Consider the following 24,098-nt stretch of genomic DNA (forward strand, 5'->3'; position numbering starts at 1 on the left):
CGCCTCACTGAGAAGAGGGCAAACCCAGGGAGGATCCTAATTGGTATGTATAGCCCAGTGGTTCAGTTCTGTCAAACCCAAAGCTCCCCTTTATGGAACAAATATTTTATGATATACCCTTTAATGCCCCAAAGAGAAATTCATAGATAATGCTGACATATACAACTTCAACAAAAAACAAAATGTTGCCTGAACCATAATATAAAGGAGAACTAAAATGAAAATAGTTTATAATAGAATAACATGCATTACAAGATAGAAATGCTCAGGCACAACTCTATTAGAACACATAATGAAGTGGTCAGATGTTTACACTTATGTGGAGAATCATGAATGTGACAGCTGCAAGCAGACTGATCCGTTCAGAGAATGGAGAGATTCAAATAGCACAATTAGCATTGTCATCAATGATGTTTTTTTTTTTTTTTCTAAAATAGTGGCAACACTGGGTAAAGTTCCAAATGAAATAAAGTACCACCTTCCTCTTAATTTACATGGTAATTACATTCCTGGAAAAAATCAGCTTATATTAAAGTTATGGAAGAATACTTTGAGCTTATGAATAAATTGGAGTTACAGTCTAGGCTTACGTGATTACAAATAGGTTTGTCATCTATGTGAAATGTCTGGAGTCCTAACCCCTGTCCAGCTAAATGCCAATAATGCCTTCCTCAATCATCATGACTGACAACCCCAAATGTCCTTACATGTTTCCAAAATGCCATTTGGGGCTAGCATTATACCCACTGGGAAGCCCTAGAGTGGTATAATTAAGGCCCTTTTGAAGGGCAGGGATATAAGAACATGTGTCTCATGAAACTCACCCCTTGAATCCACATTTGTCTACGAAGCCCCAATTCAACCATGTCCCTGGAGACCACACTGGCTGTGATAAGCTGTCAAGAGAACAATAGGCATATTGTTGCCAAAGTTCTTGGCGAGATTCTTCATCATCAGCTTCTAGTTTTACTTATGTGGGAATGGTTCGTTTCTGGACTGTATAAGGACACAAGTCATACCTCCTCATTGAGAAATCCCGAGATTGGCTTACCATGGGATGTTACAATCACTATATGAAGGACTATCAGGAAGTGACACTGCAGTGTGAATGAGCAGAGAAATGGCGACAGGTAAGGTTGAAGGCCCAGTTAGATACGTTGGTTATTGAGCAAAAATGCTTACTTATGTTCAGAATATAATATTCATAAATTATCACTCAAAGGTGCAATTAACTATATTTTTTCCTATAGCATGTAAAACCAAACTTTAACAAGAATGTATCTGTCAGTATATGGAACTGACCTTGGGTCTGGATTGAGGCGTGAATGGCAAAATAGTAAAAACGCAGGTTTCGATGTCCCCAGTTCCAGATTCAAGCCCACCCTGCCTGTGACCTTCAGTAAGTTAAATAATGTCTTTGAGTTTCCATTTCTTCATCTGTAAAATAGGGTTCATAACAGTGCCTGACTCAGAATTTTTATAAGGACTAATGAGATAATAGAGGTAAACCACTTGGCATAGTGACTGACCCATAGTAAGTGCTCAGCAAATATTAATATTATTAATCAACAATATTACCACTCTTACAGATCTTACAGGAAAGCAAAAATGTCATTTTAAAAAAGCAGCTGCAATTTTACTCAGACGACCTTGAAGGAAGACAAAATTCCTCTTAGGGACAGAATTGCTCTTTTGTTTAGGAAAAATCACCTTTGGGGCATATTCAGTAATAAAAAGTGAGCAGGCCCTCCTCCCACTCCCACCAAGGGTGAAGCTGTGACAGGGAAGATTGCTCTGCATGAGAATGAAATAGAATGTCCTTGAAAGTTCTTTCTAAGGGAGAGTTTGAAGGATTGGATAGGAAGTAATTCCAGGGAGAGTTTGCTGAGGAGAGGAAGGGGTCTTACTAAAATGACAAGAGACACTTGAGCAGCCAGAGATTCCTTAATGGATTTTAGTGACAGTGATGTTTGACATTGGCAGCAGATTTCTGCCCCATGCTTAATTGCCTCCCACTTCATCATCCCCAGAGCCTTCAGTGAAAGGCGGTACCCACATTAGCCTAGTGTGAAGGAAGGGAGAAAAGTATTGTCTAGGGGGGAAGGTGGAGAGAAACAATGCGGTTAGAAGCTCATGGCCACTGGAAGCAAGATGCTGAGCACAAATAGGACAAGGAAGCCTGGAAAATGTCAGTGTCAAAGGAGAGCCGCAGAAACTCTGAGGGAGTCACAGAGTAACGGTGAGCTGCACGTGGGAAAATAATAAACTGGTATTGCTAGGAGTTTCTTAAAATAAGTACGAGACTCCTGAGCCTTTTAGACATTTAGGTAACTTTCCAAATAGTTCATGGGAGGTTTAAGAAAAGGCAAATAGAATGAAATGCTTTCATATAACAAGAGGGAAATTACTGATCTTTCCACTTTGTGCTTCCACAAATACTGCTATGAGTTTGATATTCAGTAAAGAGTTAGAAAAATTTATTGAAATAAAAACCCAATGCTGAGAGACCACATTCTGATGGAACCACACAATATTGGGAGTGTATTGAATGCTACTTGTAGATGTGTCCTACATGATAGAAAATCTTTTCCCAGACCATTTGTGTCATGGATTATAACTCACTGTTGGGTTACAGTGAGTGGGGTCAGTTACTTAAACCTGCTTTATTGTTAATGCATATATTGTACAATTCATACATCTTTTACATAGTTTGTACAAGTTCTTTGAAACATTTATTGTTAAATATAATCTGTAAATTCTATAAGATATCTCCATCCTGGTATATGATTAGTTTTATTTTTCTGGGTAAATTTTTTTGTTTATTTATTGCAGTGATTTAATTAATAAAAATGCTACATAACAATAGAATTCTTAAGGAATGACACATTACACCAACATTGTCCAAAAGAACTAATTAATCAAACATGATTCATTTTAATGTAATTACTAAAGAAAGATATATCATTTTATTATGACGCTCTAGCCATACATTTTTCCAAATATGGTTACTTAACAGTAAATGTAAGATAACGATTCAGTTAGTTACAGTTTTAGAAGTCATTAGGATTGATATCCTCTGCCATAAGTGAATAATGATTTCAAATGCAATCAGAATTAATTTAATAAAAAAATGCCTTTGAACTAAGACAGATATAATGAATGACCAATCATTATTTTCTAGTTCCAAAGTAGCAGGGAAAAATTCAGTGTCTGTAAGTGTCTTTATCACACCTGGTTTGTAGGTGTGAAAAAACAAACAAACGTATGAATCAAAGCACATGATATAATCCCAGTTCTCATAGTTCATTAACTCTCTTAGTAACAAGAGATCTGACATGGTACTTGGGGCCTTTATGTAAACTGAATACAAGCTGCATGGTGTTTGAAAGTTTTTAATATTTGAATAGACATTTTAATGATACACAGACACAGATAAGAGATGTGAGTAGACAGTTTGAGGTTGCAGACTCCCTCCTGCAGTGTGTTTAGCAGCAGGTACAAGATAAATATCCAAACAAAATCAGATTAGGAGATTCACAGAAGTGACTTTGCACTGGGTAGGTAAAGGGGGCCAGTGGGTGGCTTGGAAGGGATTTTGAGTTTTGTTTTTATTTTTCCTACTTTTACATCAGTGTAGTTTGGGTAAAAGAAAATGAATATAATGTTTACTTTTAGGCTACAGTAGGCCTGGGCAATTAAAAGAAAGGGCAGATTCTAAGTCTTATGAAAGGTCATTTTGAAGGTGACAGGTGATTCAGCAAGGACTAAGTAGGAGAAACTATCTCCATCTTAAATCACATTTCAATTGGGCAGTAACATTTGGACTTTGTGTTCTCCATTTTCAAATGAAAAAAAAATTTTTTTTCCCTTCAAAGACCTTATCAATGACAGCTGAAGAATGGGGAGAAAGAAGGACCATGTTTAAGATCAATGTGTAACCATAAATTAAGAGGGAACATGAGGAGTATTTATTTTTAAAGAGGTCCCTTTAATTCCAGGGTTTCAGCCTGGTCACCCCTTTATAAAATTTTGAGGCAGATACTAAATGAATGACTGGGAGGAATAGAAACAGTTTCAAAAACTCCCTGGGCCTCTGTCTTATCTATGAGAGGTTTCCCCAAAAAAGTATTGTTCCAGATAGGACTTGGTTATTTCAGTTGGTATCTTTATCCTGTACCATATGCACTTAAAGCTTCAGACAGTCTTCTCATATCCTTTTTTTAAATAGAAATCACACACACAAAAATACCTATGTATCAGTTTCTAATACCTAATAGGAAAGTCTTTTAGAATATTAAAATAGCAATAAGCAAATATGTACTATAAGATTAAACACTAGCATTGAAAACAAACAAACCAAAAACAAAGAATCAACTAAATTTTCTTCTTGTTTTTGCCCCCTCATATTCTGAACTTCATGATCATTGCAGGCAAGGGGCATAAAGAATTCTTGTATTAAAAAATCAGATTTATCTTTTGAAAATATTGTTGGGAAAGCACAGGTGATTTGAGTGGGAATGTTCTTTCTTATGAAAAGAGCCAAACAGGATCTGTCTCTAATAAATTAGTATACTCTTTTAAGATTAAAAATAGCAAAAACATTTTAAATAGTCTGATTATAGTTTCAACAAGTCAAACATACACTTCTATCTAGCCTATAGTTTTAAAGAGTCTATGTGGGTTTAACTTATCATCCCTCATTCCAATACAAAAAAAGAAAAGAAGAACCAAGTCATTTTTGAACATTAAGATATTCATAAAGACTGTATAAAGTAAAAAACAAAACAAAACAAAAAAACCCAAAACAAAAAAATCTTCACAGATTGTTAGCCATCTCTTTCAACGATTTCTCATAAATTCTTCTCTTTCCTTATCAGTAGATAACCCCCATCTCATAAGGAAATACTTTCCAACACTTCCCAATGAGATCAGTGATTGCTTTTTATGAGAGCTACTGCTCTTTGAGATGTTTAGATGAAGGGAGAATATCTTCTATAAACCAGTAAATGCCAAAGAATGACTTAAGGGGGATATGGCAGAAGCTATTTTTAGCAGATTTAATCTATGCCTTTTTTCTCTTTGTTTTTATTTTCTCCACTTGCTGAATATCCGTTTTTAGAGCAGAGAGCACAAAAATCAATAAGTAACTTTATCATCTTTTGTTCTGCCAGTTGCCTGTAAGGTCCTCCCCGCCCTCCATTTATACTCTATGCTCTTGATTAAGGTATTTAGATTGGATAATATATTGCTAATTTTTCTGAGTTTGAGAGCCGGCAGAATAATGGAGGCTTCTAACTTCAGAAAAATGCCATCTTCTGCCTCCACACCCCCAAACTCACAATTTGGTGAACAGTACGCTACTTGTGAGTGATAAAAAGTTGAAAGGTGGTGGTGACTAGACCTAATGCTATTTTATTAAGCCATCTATCTATAGAATTGTTGTTTTCATACTTTAAAAAAATATGTCTATGCTTTCTTTTTTTTCTTTTTTTTCTCTTTTTTTTTTTTTTTTTTTTAGTCAAGTACTTTCTTAAAGAAACAATAGCACCACATTGGCATAGCTGGCCAAACAATAAATGGGAAAGCAAAATGTGCTACATCTTCCATTCAAGCAGTCTCCCAAGTGCATAAACTAGTAACAGAAACCCTGGAGCCACAGTGCATGAGATGGTTTCATCTACATAAACATTGACATTCCAAGGAGGGGATGGATTCTCAAGGGAGGCCAGGCTTTTTTTTTTTTTTTTTTTTCAATAAGATTTTCCAAGGAAGTGATTTCTTCTGAGTATTCCATTGGACCCTTAGGATGAGCGTGTGTGTGTGTGTGTGTGTGTGTGTGTATACATACATGCACATGCATGTGTGTATGGAGGAGTGGGTATTGCAAATTTTTCTCTATCTCTAGAAGAGTAGATTCTGATGTAAAGATACATTAACTTTTTCAGTGGAGCCTCCTCATCTTAAAGTCTTCAAAAGATACTGTTCTATTATTTGGGGAATTGGGAACAGAGATTTGATGTAGGTAATTCAGTATTGTCAGTTAAACTAGAACTAAGTCTGTTATTACCAATATTGACAGCTTTTTCATAAACATTTTGAAATTGCCTCATTTGAGAAATCAAAAGCAAAGCTTATAAAAGTTTTGACTTGTGAAATTTCAGGTGCTCCTTTCTATCAATCCTGTGTCATTCTGCTGTAGAGTATGGCATCAACTGACTTTTGAAGTTTTACATTGATTTGTCTTCTAGTTTTATTTCATTTTAAAATAAGATAGTTGAGTTAGTATAATTAGTTAATTTTTAATTCATTGATTTATGGTATAAAGGAGAGGATTATATGTTGGAAAAATTAAGAAAGATAATATGACTTTGCACATTTAAGCTTTCCTCACTGGGGTATTTTTGGCTGTGAATAGAATTATTAAGTGAATCAAATAAGTCATAGACACTCTTAGAATTACCATATTCAACTGTGTCTGGAAACTCATAGGTCTGCAGAGGATTACAGGTAAAGTTTTGCTGGGAAACAGTAATTTTAGAAGGTATACATAAAGAACACGAAATAAAAAACCAGAAGTGCCATTTTGGGAAGAGGGGTCAAGCACCTAATTCCATCGAACACATCTGTCTGGAAAATAGATGAAGGGCAAAAATGAGTTACAGTTTCTTTTACATTTGTCTGTAGTGATCAGAACATTGCTCAGCATGACAGAGGTGCTCAATTCAAATAATGCTGAGGGTCTGAGGGTTTAAACACTTTTTGGCTGAGCAGAGGTACCTGCTCTATAGGCCTTCTTTTGGGTATGTCTGAAGATCCAGGAAGTCAGACTTTTTTCTGGTCTCTCAACCCTGAGGTGAACCAGTGGGATGAAAACTAAAGCTGTTATTTTTGTTTTCTACGTACACTTTCTAAGAATAAAAGGGATACAATTTGCACGAAGTAATCAAGCCTGGTTGCTTTTCACCAAAAAGTTTGAAGGCAGATAAAAAGATCTAAATGATGGATGATTCATTGTTCTAATAAGAAAATCTTGATAAGTAGATGGGAAACATTTTCTAGGCCACCATGGGCCTGTCCTCTCTGTTGGATTTTCTTGGTATCAATTTTCAGTTGAATGGATAAGATGCACCCACAGCGGGTCAGGGGTCACTTCTGTAAGCAGACATGAAGGAAAATTTCTAGTTTTGAAGGAAAATTTTGCCTCTCAACTAGCAACTCTAGTCAAGTATATTTTAACATAAATTAAAAAAATATATATATATATAAGTAAATACAGCTAAGGAGAAGCACAAATTTATTAAAGTAATTTTGTGATTTTTAAAAATTAGATATTATTTAAATATTTGAAATCTTAAATATTTGAAACCATTTTTTTAGATTGCCCAAAGAGAAAGAATAACTATATTGTTGAAAATGAATAAAGTTATCATTTATAATATCGCAAAAAGTATTACCACATTACTAGTAACTGCCCGGAAGAGTCAGATGGAGTAGTTGCTGTTTCACTGGTGGAAATCTTTTTTTTTTGTTTCTTTTCCTTTCTCTCTTTTCATTTTGTATTCATAAATCCAAACGCAGAATTCAGATCAAATGTAAGTCAGACATTTCTAAGTTATTTTGAAAAGTGTTTTAAAGGAGATGGAGCTGTTAGCTTTTAACAACTAGATAGTTGGATAGTTCATTGGATAGCTTTGTTGACAAGAATTAGCATGTCAGGAGCATTTGGCTAATCAATTTTCTAGCTATATTGCAGATGGGCTGTTTATAGAATTCCTGGCATCCCAGCAACTCAAGGGCTCTGACCATGTGCCCTCATAGCAACCCAGGAGAAAATCTGGAGCGTTATCTTTTTAATCCTCATACCACCCCTGTGAGGTAGGTAGATGGCATATTGCCCCCATTTTGTAGATGAGGAAACTGAGGCACAGAGAGGTGAAGTGACTTGCCCAAAGTCACACAGCGGTGAGTCCAAGACAGAGTGGGCAGATGTTTGTTTCTTCAGTGAGAAATAGAAACCAGGACGTTAAATTCCTAGCCTTCTGCTTTTTCCACTCCTCTCTAGACTCACCAATCAAATTTGCATCAGCGGACTTTGTGTCTTAAGTTTCTCTTGGAAGGCATAATTGCAGGAATTTTGCCTTCTTTCCCAGATGGATGGATTTTTAGTACCCTTCCCCTTTGTGTCATTTTTGGCTCCAGGCTTCTTTTGTTTTGCTTTCACCTTTTACCGTTTTGGCCAGACTCTTTCATATAACAAACTACAAAATAGCACCATTGTACTAAAAAACAGAGTTTTACATACTGTTTGTGATATATCTTGTATTCTTGATATGCTAAATTTACATAGTGCTCTATATGGAAAAAATAAAAAGAGAGAAATTACTAATCAGGTTGCACACTAACTCATCATTTGAAAGAAGTGTTGAGAGTTTGAGACTTTCTATGCTTAAAACATATGCCTAAAAATGATTGGCCTCAAAACTGCAACTACTTGCATTTTTTTAGCAGGATGTGGAAAAATAAAGCTTTGTGTCTAAAATAAATGCATCCAACTTATATTTGGTACAAATGCCACAGATGGAATCTTTTGGGTTAAAATCTTTTGGGTGTGCTACTGGACTGCTTGTTACTGCTCTTGAGGAGGCCAAATTTGGCAAATATAAAGATGATGAGGTGGGAGAGGGGGTGAAGATAGACAAACAAGATTATCAGACACTGTAAAACAAACGGCCTGTGTTGTGTAGAAAGAAGTGCAAATAAAAAAAAAATTAATAAACCACTTAGACAAGGCTGCTGAATGAATGGCTCCAGCAGCCAAGACTCAGAGACAAATTTAGTGCAACTGGATCTATACAACGCCCATGCATTTGTGGCTCTTGAGAGGCAGGGACTAAGAAATATATATATATATTTCTTTTTTTCTCTATAGAACATTATTGTTAAAGGATCAACAGCAATCTACCAACTCCAGAACCATTTTTGCAAGGTGCAAAGCTTTTAACAATCACTCTTAAAGACAATGTTGGAATGTTTACTTGCGTATTTCATTGGGGGGAAATGCCCATCTTTTGAAATGTCATCAAACTTATTTTTTGGTAGGTCTTCTGGTGTTTATCAGGTAACTCATACAGAGCAAAGGATCCTGCCGGTGGCATGTCATTCTTCACAATTCAGGACGGTCTTCCTACATTCTGTAGTTCTTGTTTCCTGCACTCCCTCTACTTGCGTTCTTCAAATGTACTTCCTAAAAATAAAGGAGAAAAAGTGACATTAACTTGAAGTTTTATGTACCCTACCCATCTATTTGTAACATGGGGTTTCAACCTTTCCTATTTTATGCCTCATCAGTCAATCTCATAGAGAGCTTGGGTCTGTTTTTTTTTCCTAAGAAAGAAGTGGATAGGCCTTTAGTTTTTACTTTAGTCGAACCTCACTCAGGCTACTTTTATGTGCCCTTGGTGTCATGAGGACCACAAATTGCTTTATAAACACACAGAAATATGTTTCTATTCAACTGCCGCCATCACAGATTCGTTGACAGGTAGGAGATTCTGAAAAATTGAGAATTCTGGCCTGTGGCATCTTTCCCCGGTGAAAGAAAAAAAAAAAAAATTTAAAAAGGAACACATTCTGGGGTCATCCTCTATTGTTTTATTGCATTTTGTTCTATTTTAATTATTGTAAAAAGGAAACATTTCTTTTTCATTTTTATTTTTTTCTTCTTTGGACAGAGGGAAAGTTTTAGAAGTAGAAGATTGGGAGGTTTTATAATTGATTTAGAATCTATCAAATCACAGACATACTGAGCTGGGTTCAAATCTTGGCTCTTCCATGTTTAGTTATGTGTGAACTTGTGCAAATGGCAGTCTTTTGTGTCTCAATTTCATCTATAAACTGGCATAATAATAGTTCCTACCTGTAGGATTAAGAATTAAAGAATTAGGGGGGTGGGAGGGAGGGGAGGGTGGGTGATGGGCATTGAGGAGGGCACCTGTTGGGATGAGCATTGGGTATTGTATGGAAACCAATTTGACAATAAATTTCATATTAAAAAAAGAATTAAAGAATTAGTATTAGTATATAAGTAGACTTATAATAGTTCTGGCACATGGTAAGCACCATGTAAGTATTAGCTATCATTATTATTATTATTATTATTATTTACTCATTATTACTATTTTTTCATCTTCATTGGAAAGTCACCTTCCTGGACTAAAAACCCTGGTTCCTTGCTTTGGTGCTACCATTCACTTATTAGCAAACAATGCTGTTATCCAAGGAATATTGAGTTTTGCTTAAAATAGATGCCCTAGAGAGACATGTTTGTCTGTTCACTGTTATATCCGTATGTCCAAAACATGCTTGGAATATTGCAGTTGCTCAATAAATAGCTAGAGAATTAATTAAATGGATGACCATAATGGACCCTGTAATAATGTGAAGAACGAAGTCATTATGCTTTTCCTATGGTTATTATTTTATCCATGAATATATTTAAATAGGAAAGTTTATTTAGACAAATAAGATGTGAATTAAATCCAGGAAGAAATGGCATTTGCATGCATAAACATAAGGTGCTTCTCCTCTTGGTTTCACCTCTAGCCAGGAGGACCTTAGAGGAGAACATAATGAATAGTTTTTGGTACAAAGTGAGGTCAAGAATCCGCAGTATCCCTTTTCCCCAGAACATGCTTTCATCATGACCCAAAACAAGAGTGCTTCTTATGATGTCTGGAATCTCCAAATTCTTCCTCCTGGCTAAGGTAACAACCGCTCAATCCAATCATTCTTAGGAACTTAGAGGTCATTGTAAGGACCTTGGAGATTGCTCAGACCTGAGACCTGCAGAGTGTGAGAAGCTGGAACAAAATTAACTACAGTCTCTGGAAATAATATCTATTGGCTAAGGCCCATAGAGATTGGTAATTTTTTTTAAACATATTTTCCAGCTCTACCTGGAACATTAGAGTTATCACCAAGTCCTTCAAAAAAACTAGTTAGCACTTTGTAAATTGGTGGTCAATATCCTGTACTGACTGAATAGAAGGAAGATAGCATCATTGTATAAATATGTTTATTAAAATAACTAGCTCAGTGGCCATCGAAAAAAGCTTGTGGGAGGAAGTTTGGCATTTGTACAGGATAGCTTGAAATGCCATCTGTTTAAAATCCTGGCACTTTCCCCCAAATATCGTACAACTTTACCAAGTCCATTTAATGTTCATATGTTGCTGTACAAAACATCTACTGTTAAGCTACCAGTAAGTTTGTATTTCTAATCTTACATGTTATTCTGCTTGCTTCGGAATTCTCCCGACAAATGGAAGAAAGACAAATGGGGCTACAGAGGAGGATCACTACTGTCCCAAACTCCTTGAAACATTTCCGTTCAATACTCAGTGGACCCTGCTGATGGTAGGTGGCTCCCAAAATGGCGATTATTAAGGATACCACTTCTCTACCAAACTGCTAGCCAAATAACAGGTCTAGAAATATACTAATTTGAGTTTGCCTTTTTTCTGTTTAACAGGCATACCAGCTTGGAAAAGAAGGTTTTTAAGAATCTGGATAATGCCCACATAGGAAAATGCTCAAGAATGAAATAGTAACAAATTAAAAGAAAGCTAAAGGAGGTGCTTAATCTCCAATCTTTCTCTCAAACCAAATTAATCCCAGATTTACAGAATAAAAAAATTCAGGTATCTTCTATATTTCCCTCTTCAGATTCATGAAGGCCACAGCAAAAAGGATTGAGTTTAGATTGGTCAATCATATAGATCTTATCCTTTTCCCCAACAGAGAGATTCTTTTTCTTTTCTCTCAAAGTGGAGGTGTAAAGTGTCAGTCTGAGCACAGAGATACTCTGGCCTATTTCTTCTGGGTCTGTTTCGGCATTGCAGCAAAACCATGAGCAGAAACTCACTTGAGTAGAGCAGACATTGCTCCAAGTAGCATGGTTCCCATGCACAAACGCATAAGGTGGAGGCCATTCAAAACCAGCTGGGATGTTGTCTGGTTTGCATTTGGCTCTCTTCCCAGGTTCTCACATGTGACTTCTTTGTTGCAGACAATGATGGTGACAAAACAAAAGCACTCAGGGATTTGGTCTCAGTCGCATCTGTTGCTTTGCTCATTGTCTTAATTTAATTATGCCGGCCACCCTTGACAATGGGCAGCAAGTGGAGGCATGTTAGAAGCAGCCGGAGCTGGCACCCACTTTCAATGCACTTCTTGAGGGTTATGAAACTGTCCCACATTCAGCCAAGCAAAAACTTTTCACTTCAACAGCTTGTCCAAGACAAACAAACCAGCTGAAACTGTTTCTAGTATGCAACTAGACAGATTTTTGAAAGGAAAACAGTAGTGAGTAAATACTGTTTCCTATTGACACCAGGGAAGGTAAGATTATTTAAAAAAAAAAAAAAAAAAAAGTTGGTCCTCTAGCTCACTCAGGTTGGTTGAGGAAATTTATCACTCTGAAGGAAACCAACTCATCAGGGAATATGTTTCAAGGTCCTAATATGCAATATACATTATAACACATTATGTACCACGCACAGATATTTAGGAAGCAGAAAAATGCCCTGAAATGTTGCATGACATTCACATTCTCCCACTGTCTTTTGGCTCTTATCCTAGCTCCTAACTTTATAAAGGAAAACAATCCACAAACTTTTTGATTAAAAAGATCACTGAGAGCTAATAGCAATGGCAGTAACAGTAACCTTGATTAATATTTGCAGACACATTATACTTTACACAGTGATCTCTAGTAAGGTGATATTATTTGCTTCAGTCCATTTATAATCTGAGGCTTGCTAACATTTGGTGACTTGCTTGAGGTCACATAAGAACAAATTGATAGACCTAGGACTAATAATAAAACAATTTATTATTTAAATAAGATAATTTTATCACTTAGGGGCTGGGCACTATATTATGTATGTTAATTGCATATATTTTTCTTAATTCTTCTAGTTCTCTTGGGGATGGACACTATGTCTTGCCCATTTTACCTTGAAGGAATCTGAATCTTAGAAAACTTGCCTAATTTTTTATAAGGAAGATGTGACCATGGTTGGGATTTGTACCAGTTCCCTCTGATTCTGGAGCTCATCAGTTAGCCACTCTACCATATTGCTTCCCCAGAAGATAAAACAATATTGGGTGTTTCAAAATCCAAATCTCTTTCCAATGACAATAACTGACAATGTTATGAGCTGCCCATGATCCCAGATGGTGGTAGATTCTTGTTTAAAGGGTAAGGCAAGACTCTAAACTCAGGAGTAGGGTGCCCTCCCTGACCACAAATGTGAGTTGGGCCCCATGTCTATTATTATTGATAGAAATCTAGTAGCACAATATTCAATTAGTAAGAGTGAACCCTGTGGATATTATGAGCCCTTTTTTTGCTGCCTATCTTTATGAGATTTTGCCTGAGAAACAGTATCTAAAAGAAGGATGATAATAGTCTCTTTAAATTTCAGAAAGGAAGTAGTGATGTTTTCAATAGACTGTTTCCATCTCAACTACTCCAAACAAGTAACTATTGTATGACATAAAGTCTAAGAAAAGCCTGGCGCCCTATAAAAAAATGCTGGGAAGTTATTGTCCAGCATGGAATATCAGCAGCTATTGTATAGCATAAAGTCATAATTCAGCATTGACCTTCTGTTAAAAAGGGCAAAATGAGGAAAAAAGATCATATAATTGGAAAGATCACCCACATATCAGCTCTTTACCTGTTGAAAAAAACATGTTATAGCTATTTTGCTGGTTTGGCCTGGAGACACATGAAATTGTGGAGAGTGGTTTAAATATTTCAGTATCAACTTCGATATCTCTTTACTTCAGGGAATCACAAGTTCAAATTCCATGAGAGTTGGGTCAGCCTTTCATCTCTGGGAGCCAAGAGAGTTAAGTGTCATGCAATCTACTCAGCGCTTTGGGGTGTGACTTTTAAAACCAAAGGACAAAGGTGCACATTCTGAGAGGCTGGTAGGATGGTTGCCTCTTTAGCAAAGTGAAAGGTATATAGACTGGACACAATGTCAGTCTGTTCAGACTCTTATTTTTTTTTGGAAGTTACCTCATCCTACTTTTTCTGTGGTTATGATGGTAATGGCCATTTTTCCAATATTACCCTTTCCTCTAGCCATGGGGAATGGCCCAGAGCTGGCACCTCACCCAATGCTAAGACTGAGTTTGGTGGGGATAGAAGGTTACCCATTCCTGAGAAACACGAGATTCCTTTGTTGGCAAACTTTCGGTTCAAGGACTCCCTAGTGACTTTTCTGAACTTTTCCTTAGCCTGTATGGCAGTATAGGACACTTTCACCCAATGTTCTCTCTCCCTCCCCTTCTCCTTCACTTGGGGTCAGACTTGCATTGTGTTCTGAGGGCTTGCCCAGGCTTCCTCGTTCCTCCCCTATTTCCTTTCACACTGGTATTTTTCCTAATGAAATCCTACTCTTTTAGCCTAGTCTCATCTTGGTTTCCCCAAAGACCTAGGCTCACATACCTGGTATAGATCCCATCTCCCCACGTAGGAATTAAGGGACCTTTGACAATCACTATATTGCTCTCTCCTTCTCAGTTTCCTCTTCTGTAAAACGAAAGAGTGGGGTAAGGGCACCCACCTCATAATGTTGTTATGAGTGCATGTGTTTACCCTTACACATTTACCTGGCATAGTTGTGTGCGAGAAAGCCTACTATTTCAAGGGCCCTTGATTTTGATCTATTCTGTGAACTCATTTATTAGCAACATCAGTCTGCTCAGGCTTCTTTGCTATCAGGGTTTACTCTGCCTCTATCTTTGTTGGAGTATTGATGTGCTACAGAGTAATGTATGTGTTTGTTTCCCCACTGAAAAGTAAGCTCCTTGAGCACAAGTAGCGTGTCTCCTTCATCTCCCTACCCTCCCCATAGACATGGTGCTTTGAGCAAACATAGCAAACCAGGAAATTCTTGCTAAATTGTTTAAATTTTTCTGAAGAAGTAGTGCAATGGAGTTCAGGCCAATAGCAACCCTTGCATGGCGTCCTACTTTTACTGTCCTCTTCACAGGGACAAACAGCACAGAGCCCCTCCTGTCTTGCAACTCACAATTAGTAGGTTGTGGCACAAGAAATATCAATGGAAAAATGCAGAAAAGAGAGGGTGGTACATGGTTAACACAATGGAGTCCATTTTGAGTATAGATTCTGGTCTGGCCACTTGTTAGAGCAAGACTTTGGCGAGACTTTTAGCCTTACTCAGCCCAGGTTTTTACATCTATACAATGGGGGATAATTTTAGTATTTACCCTACAGGCTAATGGTGAAGATTAACTGAAATAATTCACTATAAACCTTACCACAGGGCTTGTGCTTAATAAATACCAGGTGTTCTCACTGCCCACCCCCCATTTTTATAGTTATTGTTGTCAAAAAGCATCCCATGGCAGGGTGCTGTCCTTTCCCTGGCTGGAGAAAGGGAATCTACTTATTGGGTGCTCAGAGCTCCCTTGAGTGCTGGGATAGCAGATGTATACCTCTTTTTTTTTTAGTGACTGGTGCATCCCTAGGAATCCCCGGGATTTAGGGAATTTATATTTGTCCCATAATTATTCACAGATTATCCTGATTTAGCAACTTTCTTACGCTTCAAAAGATACCACCTGACTCCATTTAAATATTTCTGTCTGTGATGTAAGAAATCACTACCAAAATTGTTTAAAAGCCTGGGAAAGAAAGAAAAGGCAAAAAAAGGCACCGAAGGGTATTTTCCCTCATTGGCAAGAGGTATTTACGTTGCCTTTAATAGTCTTGAAGGATGTTGTAAAACACTTCAGGGTTCAGTCTGCTTAGACTGTTGATTTTATGGGCAGCTTGTTTAGTTAGCTGTTTGTGTTTGTGTTACATTTTTAAATTAAAAAAAAAAAAAGATTAAGCACACTATCTTTCCCAGAAGGAGTTGATTTTGGAATTGCTGAAAGGTTCAAATGTTGTGGTATTTTAAAAAGTGAAACACCAGATTCTAGCAATTTCACTGATATGTGCTAAAGATTCAGCACATTTTTACCTAAAAACTGGATTTGATTATTTTTTTCTCTCAAGCCTCCAAAATGCCATTGTTTCATCTGACATACAACTTATGCAGGGGTACTTACAGTGGTGTATGCAGTGATTTATCTTACAATGTTCTAAGGCCCAGGGTTGTACCTTTCAGTGTCATTTCAACACCATAGTGAAGAGTTCACAGAATCGGTAGGAAAGGGTGTTGTCCTCCTCTACTCATTCTTTGTGTGTGTGACACATCTGGGCAGAACACTCAAATGTTGTGTTCTAAATTTTCCTCCTCACTGAGTTGAGAGAAATTTTGGAAGTTTGGAAGGCTTGTCTGAACTTTTAGGATGAACAAAATAACACTATGACAAGTTAAAGTGATTTGCATCTGTTTGAGGTTGATGGGAGCCTTTCAGCATATAAAAGTAAACACACATGGTGCCAGACGGAGCTTTTCCAGGACAAAAACATGGCACAAGAACAATTCATGAGTGTATAGTTTTTAGAAATCAGAATTGCTTCATTGTGCCATCATCACTTTTACCTCCATCCTAATATTCGTTTGAAGAAGGAAGCATGTCATTATTTACACAAGGACAAGCCAGAGCATCCACTAGTGGCCTAAGTCAACCAATACTGACAAAGTAACAGTATGATGCTATATATTTACTGATTCATTTATACTTTTCTTATTTTCTAGTCCTGCAATGCCTCATGAAACTACTCAAGCATGCCACACTCACACCATGACATGAATATTGCATACCCTCCAAGTCTACAACAGTCCAACTGATTAGAAATTCTTGTCCAACCCTCAACCTGCCATGGTCTTGAACCTAATCATTTGAAATTTTTGTTTTGCCATAACTGTGATCTATGGCTAAGAAAAGAGCACATCATATTTTCACAGATGGCAGAGATGGCTGGTCTTTGATTGCTTGACCTCCTGGAGCTGGCCAGACAGAGAGCCCCATGCAAGCATTTATATATTTTACACAGAATTATATTAAAACTTTTGACATATGAATCCCATCTTGGAAGCCTGGGCCTCTTGGTCAGTTTGGGTTTGATGGAAAATCTCTTGGTCCCTCATTGGGAACTTAGGTATTATTTTACCAGACAGAGGAGTTGCCATCATGTGCAGCCTTTCATAGGTCTTACTCTTAACATCCTACCTTCTTACAGAAATTCTGATCCTACCAGTTAGAGGAGCCAAGGAGGATGGTAGAAACGATTGCCACCTTCTTTCCAGACTGACAGTGACACATGCCTACTCAAATAAATGTATGTTCCTTTATTTGATCCAATGGGAACAAATGTGTATGCCCAAGTGAATTGAGGAGGTTAGACGTTTATGGTTACAGAAGGGGAACATGGTAGAAAAAGGCAGTTAATAGTTTTTGCCAATACCCCCAATCTCTAATAGAAATAGGGGAAGAGAATGCTGGAACGAAGACAGGCTGGATGCAATGACTTTTGTGCTAAGTCAAGAATTAGGCCTGAAAATTTCTATAGTTGCAAATTGGTTCTGTATGAAAGTTTCTGTTTTCTGATTTATAGAGTCACTCTCTTTCTCTATAGATCAGATTGGAAGTAGTTGAAATCCTTCGACCCTTAGGTACAACAGAAAGAAAACCAACTTCTTTCTGCCCCCTCAGTAATGTTTCCTTTATTTCCTGAATAATATTTAAATTAGTACTAAACCTGGGCCTTTGAGAAGACAAAGGGATAATGTGATTTCTCCTGAACGATGATTAGTTTTCCATAAGAATGTGCCTTCAGTGAAAGAAAAGCAAGGAAACTGCATTTATCTATACTTTTGGAAAGTGATTCACCCTAAATTCCTAGTGATTGAAACAATACTAGAACACAAAACTATACAAACACACGCACGCACGCACGCACGCACGCACATGGAGAAGGTAGAGAAAAGAATCCCTTTCTTCTCAAAGCTATTTTCTGTAGTTAATTACAGATTGTAAATTACCAGCAAGGGCATTTAAAATTAAAATTAGTTGGTTGTACCAATAAGCATTCTTATTTCTATCAAACTTCTATCAAACTTCCACTTTTTCAAAAGAGTTAGTTTCCTGACCAAAGGTCTTAAAACTGTAACCACATTAGTTAATAAAATAAAGCTAGGAATTTTCCAAAATGTTTTCTAGCTTTTGTTACTTATCTAGCAGTAGCCCATCAGATCTGTAATTGAGCTTCTAGTATATGGTGAGAACTTTCCTGGCTGCTCTCAAGAAGGATCAGATATGGACTCACAGGCCCATTGTCCCACATCGCACATAATTTCCCTGCTGTTCTCAATTTCTATTTCTCTCTTTTTGAGTTTAAATATAAGTCTGTCTTTCTAAGCAATCTCTTTTGGTTGGTGGATACAAGTGAGGTAGCACTAAAGGCATAACAGAGCCCCATTAAAGATGAACCCCAATGTCAGGGAAAGGTGCTCAAATTTCAGTTAATACCCTGAGGATGGAGAAGCTGATTTTGACCTGGAAGTTTGGTAGCCATTGAGGAACATTTGCTAACCTCACCTGCTCCTTTAAAAATGGATTTGTCTTGCTTATTAGGTCAGTAAATACTGTCACTGATTTTCAAAGAAATCTGGTAGCTGGGCCTTCATTCATTTTGATGAGCATACAACCTGAGGAATTCTTCACTGAAAGAAAAGCCAAGAAACTCTGTTTACCTATAATTTTGGAAAATGATTTACCCCAAATTCCTAACCTCATAAAAGGGCATTCTGCTGCTGCTTCACCTAAAACAGTTTATCTTCTTATTGTTACCAAAGGCTTCCACTTTAACTTCAAACTATCAACTTTGCCCTTGGATTAAAAGTCAACTCCATGTTACCTAGTAAATAGTGCAAAAGCCCTATTCCTTTCACATAGACAAGTAAAAAGAATAGACTTCATCTTTCCCCATGGATGTTAATATACTTAAGAAACTGCAAAATGTATTACTTAAGAAAACATTATTTCTTGGTGGTGGTTGGTGGGAGGGAGGTGGTCAAGGGGTGACGGGAGGGAGAAGGGTCTCTTTGAGGACTCTTTTTTTTTTTTTTTTTTTTTGCTTCTTTTTCCACCCTTACATCCTAACAGCACACACATTCGAAGCTGTATGAGCTTTTGTTTGTTTTCAAGAGATGTTTGAAAGAAGATCAAATGCCTGTGAAAGGCACTGGATCGGCAGCCCTAGAAACTGAAATGTCCCGGAAGCTGTGTGAGCCCGGAAATATCCCACATTTCTATTTACTTTGGCAATTTTACTTAAAACTAGTAAGAGCTGGAGTTCATGCTACAATTAAATTTTCCTCAGGGACCATGAAATGAAAACACATATTACATTTGATTTTAACTGGTTGAGAAAAATGGTGGTTTTTTGAAAGTTCATTCTGTGACCTTGAAGTAAAAGTTAGCAGTTCCTCACATGGGAGAGCTGAGCTTCCATTTAAGTTGGAATTATTCATAGCACTGGTGTTCTCTGGGTTGGAAGGGCTCTTAGATCACTGAGTTCCCTTCTATCATCTGCTTGAAACCCTACAATTCAGAAGTGCTGAAAATTCACCAGAAAGTGCTGGCAAAGTTGGCCTCGAAGGTTTTGGTGATACAAGACTCACTTCCACATGAAGAGATCTGTTTCTTTTTCAGATGGCTCGAATTTTCAGAACTAGGTAAAATAATATTAACTAAAATTCTAATAGTGATTACTATGTGCCAGGTACCATTTTAAGCAATATAAAAGTTTGTGCACACACATTCACATACATAATCTCGATAAATTCTCACAACTGTAGGAGACAGATTCAATCAGCACCATCATTTGACAGATGAGTAAAATAAGGCACAGGTAAATGACATGATTTGCCCAAAGCCACACCACCAGTAAGTGAGAATCAGGATTTGAACCCAGGCAGTGTTCTTAGCCAGGTATTCTTAACTACTATGTTTTATTACCTCTTCAGTCCTTATAACTCTCCTTCATGCCTAGTACAGAGGATGGCACATTGTAGGTGCTCAATAAAAATATTTTTCAACAAATTTATTTCAGGATCATGATTCCTTATATCTTCCCATTTGTTTTACACACAGTCAATTTGCCCTAAGAGAAACAGTAGAATTTTAAATGATGATCAATACTCTGCCTACTTCAAGAAAGCAACAAGGAGAGAGATAGGTACATAACATTCACTATAAAGTACTACTCAGACAGTTGCCACCTTTAGCAGTAGGTCCATGAATGATTTCAATTTAAGCTATAGAGGGAAGTTCTAAACAGGCAAGACTTGGGTCAGTGCAACTCCTTTGCTCTCCTTTTTTTTACTGTGTCCTTGCCCTGCTATCCTATGCCAGGACAAGAGGAGTCATTTCATCTCAGCAATGCTACTCATTTTTATGGTCTTTCTCTTCCAGTATTAAGCTGCATATAACAATTATTTGTCTGTCTATTTCATCCATCCATCCATCTAGCATTATATGCCATGTATCACTAGGTGCTTAGTATTGATACTAGAAAGGAGGAGATGGAAAGACTATAATAGATGCTTCCTGTTTACCTCGTTCATATTATTCAGAAATCATATGTTAGGAATTCAAGATGACTGCTTTAGAGTTGATAAAACCCATTCTAAGAAGAAGTGTATTATAAGCCATAGTGTGAGAGTTAAGCATTCTTTAACTAGAAAGTTCTATTCCTTTTTTTTTTCTTTTAAAGTCTTTGCCTTACTTCTTTTGAATGAAGTTTATCATAGAGGATAATTAATAGCTTATCCAAAGCCTTGAGTCATAATTGACATTTACTCAGTCAACAGTGAAATAGGGAAGAGAAAATCTCTAAGGAACATTTCCATAGGACACAAATCATTAATTCTTCTGAGGAACTTGAAGAGCCATCTGTGTTTGCAGGCTACTCTCAGGTGGTAGTCACAGTAAATATTGGCTTATGCCTGAGACTGGTTCCAAAGCATGGATGTCTTAGCAGAAGAACTCAGCATCTCCTGAATAAGGTGGCTGGCTAGATGGGCTTAGGCACCAGCCTAGCTTTTGTCATTTCAGATCAGTCAGCCTTTTGTAACCACAGCAGAAGTGGCTTGGCTCCCATTTGGGGCTTTGACATGCTTCTGACTGGACATTTTCCTCCTGGGCTAAGTCTTGGGCATGGCCTTATATGTTTTGTTTTGTTATGTTATGTTATGTTATGTTATGTTATGTTATGTTATGTTATATTTATTATATAATCCTGGGTTTTCACTGGACCATAGAGGAAGAATGATCCTGAAGTAGAAATACAGCAGGGACATGAAGGACCAGGCAGAAAGTTTCCTTTATACCATGACATCTTCAAAGTAGGTTACTTGGATGAAATGCTTCACTTCTTGGTTTAGTCATCTTCTTACCCAAAGTCTCATTATTTGCTTGACTGACCACTTTTCTCTTATACCCTCTCTCAGCATTTATAATTCACAATTTGGATGATCTGGAGACTTTTTGCTTTATATCTATTAAGACTCTAACCCTACTAATTAAATCAGAGACGCTGAAGGAGAAGATTTACAAGACCTAAATTCTGTGATTCTACTTAGCTCTTTTTACCCTCAGGGAAATCCAACCCCTTGCTCTCATTCATGTTCTTCCTTCTGGTGGAAAAATATTGAATTAATGGAAGATTTCATCTGCCTATTTATGCCCCATATTTTCCTTTTGGAATTCTTTCTTAGTCCATGTTGATTATGTGCTCTTCTCTGCTGGCCAGAAGGAGGGCAGCTTAGAACTCAAGTACGTCTTTACCCTTTTGTGGATCTCTGTATCCTTGTCTTTAAAATGAAAGGATTGAACCAACGAACTTCAGCTCTAAAGTAACACGGTCCTAGGGTTTCCATGGAACAGAAACTCATAGGATTTCATATATGAAAACCTAGATTTGTGCGTGTGTTTGTGTGTGTATGTGCGTGTGTGTGACAGAGACAGATAGACATACACACAGGTTTATAGGAGATAGAATCAGAAGGCAATGATCAGACATTAGGAATCTGTTCTGGGCTGAATTGTGTCTCTCCTCAGCCATTCATATGTTAAAGTCCTGACTCCCAGTACCTAGAGTCCTGACTCCCAATACCAAAACTGTTTCCTATTTGGAGATACGGTATTTACAGAGGTAATTTAGTTAAAATGAGGTGAACACCTTCACCTGGACTTTCAGCTTCCAGAAATGTGTGAAAATATCTGTTGCTTAAGCCACCCAGTCTGTGGCGATTGTTATGGCAGCCCAAGCAGACCAATACATCTTTTGTATCTGATTCCAAAGTGCAAAAAAAGAAAAGGTTCAATGACTCCTCTTGCAGGTTACCCCACAGGCCTCATAGGCCTTTAAGCAAATACTGGATGCCCTTTGGCCTCAACCTGGACTTGACTAAGAAATGCAGCCTCCAATGACACTGCAGGAAAGAAAATCTGGGAACTTCTATGACACAATTCAGTCTTGCTGAGAATTTTGGGCTAATATTTAACTCTGGACATATATTGACATGGGCAATTCTTCTATAATAGCTTCACACAAGATTTTAAAATACATGTAAAAGCCTCGAATTTTGTCTTAATTCTTTAACTCTCATTTGTTTTTGGGGGGAGGGGAATGTAGTGTCTTATTTGCCTTTTTTATAATTTTTGTTCTTTTTTCATTCTTGCCACTGTCTTTCTTTGGACTTCCTTGAGCATTACGTTTTTCTTTTCCATTGTCTCCATGTTTGTTATCCACATTCTACAACAGGTTACTTCTCTTCCTTCCATCACATTCATTATCTAGCTCCACCAGGCCTACTGTTCTTCATTCCTCTATAGCACTTCCCACTTTTCTTTATCGCTGTCTGCTTCTCTCTCATCGTCCTTGCCTCTGTCTGCTTAGTCCTTCTCTCCTCCATTTTCCTTTTTTGCCTCTGTGTTCAGTTTCTAGCTCCAGTCTCCCTTCTCTGCTCTTTCTTCTTTCCTTTCATCTGCTGACTTGCTTCCGTCCCCACCTTCTGCTCCCCTCCTGGGTGTTTCTTTGGCCCACCTTTCCTTCTCCTCTGAGACTTCGTTTTCTTGGTGGTAGATGGGGGATGATACTGTAAACATCACAAAAATAATTGCATTGAGAACAGGTGGTTCCCTTGGTGTCCCAGAAGACAGAGCCTTTGAGTGAGCCCAGAATGCCCAGGATCCATGTGGTACAGGAGACAGCATTGGTGCTGGAGGGATGTCTAGGCCTCAGTCACAAGAACCAAGCTTCTAGAACTTTGGGACTGATCTCTAATCCCCACCCCCTCCCCAACTAGAAATTGAGAGGAACTGAGCCACCTAGGAAGAGAAAGAATTAACCTGTCTTTGTCCCCGCAAGCACACTTCTCAGCCACATTCTCCTGAGTTACTTCTGTGGTGCTTCCTCCCTGACTCACCCATTGGCTACTGTGTTCTCTCTGCACCAGACTGTGCCCAGTCCCTTTCCATCGTTCAAGCTGGCTCCCTGGGGTCACATCTCTGCTAAGCTCCCTGGTCCTCCTCCAGGCTCAGCTGCAGTTTAGGACCAGGAAGCAGTAAATGTGTCATTGTGAACTTCTTGGTTTCTCTTCTTATGCTTTCTGCACAATGCTAGTTTGGCCTCCAAAGAGTAAAACCACAGTTTTTTTTGTTTGGGTTTTCGGTTTTTGGTTTTTTAAATAGTGCCCCCAAGGAGACCCTAATGAGAGCTTTTCTTTCCTTACTCACCCATCCTCACTTTATTTTTTTCTCCTTCACCTACCACCTGCTCTTTAGTTCTCATTCTTTCTACTTAGTTACTAGAATTTAATCACTTCGACTCATTTCTTCACCCATTCAACAAAATTTATCAAGTGGCTAATGTGTATTAGATGATTTATGTTGCTTTGGATGGCATAAATAGTACCTCTGAGGTTTGTTTGAAGTCTAGTTCATAGAAAAAGACATCTACAGATTTTGATCATTAGAAATTTCTAGGTGTTCTGAGAACCAAACAGAAATTTCTGTTTTTAATATATTTTTCTTTAATC

The 24,098-nt window shown here is 37.6% G+C and overlaps 1 protein-coding gene across 3 annotated transcripts in view; it reads right to left on the reverse strand.

The window, feature by feature from the left end:
* Positions 1 to 2,943: 2,943 nt before the first annotated feature.
* The window catches only part of IGF1 (insulin like growth factor 1), a 77,741-nt gene continuing 56,586 nt past the window's right edge, over positions 2,944 to 24,098 (reverse strand). The window contains exons 4-5 of one of the 3 annotated variants that reach the window (XM_049626188.1): positions 23,105 to 23,156; positions 2,944 to 9,244 (exon numbers count right to left, since the gene is read on the reverse strand). In XM_049626188.1, coding sequence (XP_049482145.1) covers positions 9,219 to 9,244; positions 23,105 to 23,156 — 78 coding nt within the window. In that variant the 3' untranslated portion in view covers positions 2,944 to 9,218. Of the gene's footprint in view, positions 9,245 to 22,643; positions 23,157 to 24,098 lie in introns of those variants that run through there. The other 2 variants (XM_049626189.1, XM_049626187.1) reach the window with 2 other exon arrangements.

Source organism: Panthera uncia, chromosome B4 (assembly GCF_023721935.1).
Source record: "Panthera uncia isolate 11264 chromosome B4, Puncia_PCG_1.0, whole genome shotgun sequence".
Classification (NCBI taxonomy): Eukaryota; Metazoa; Chordata; class Mammalia; order Carnivora; family Felidae; genus Panthera; species Panthera uncia.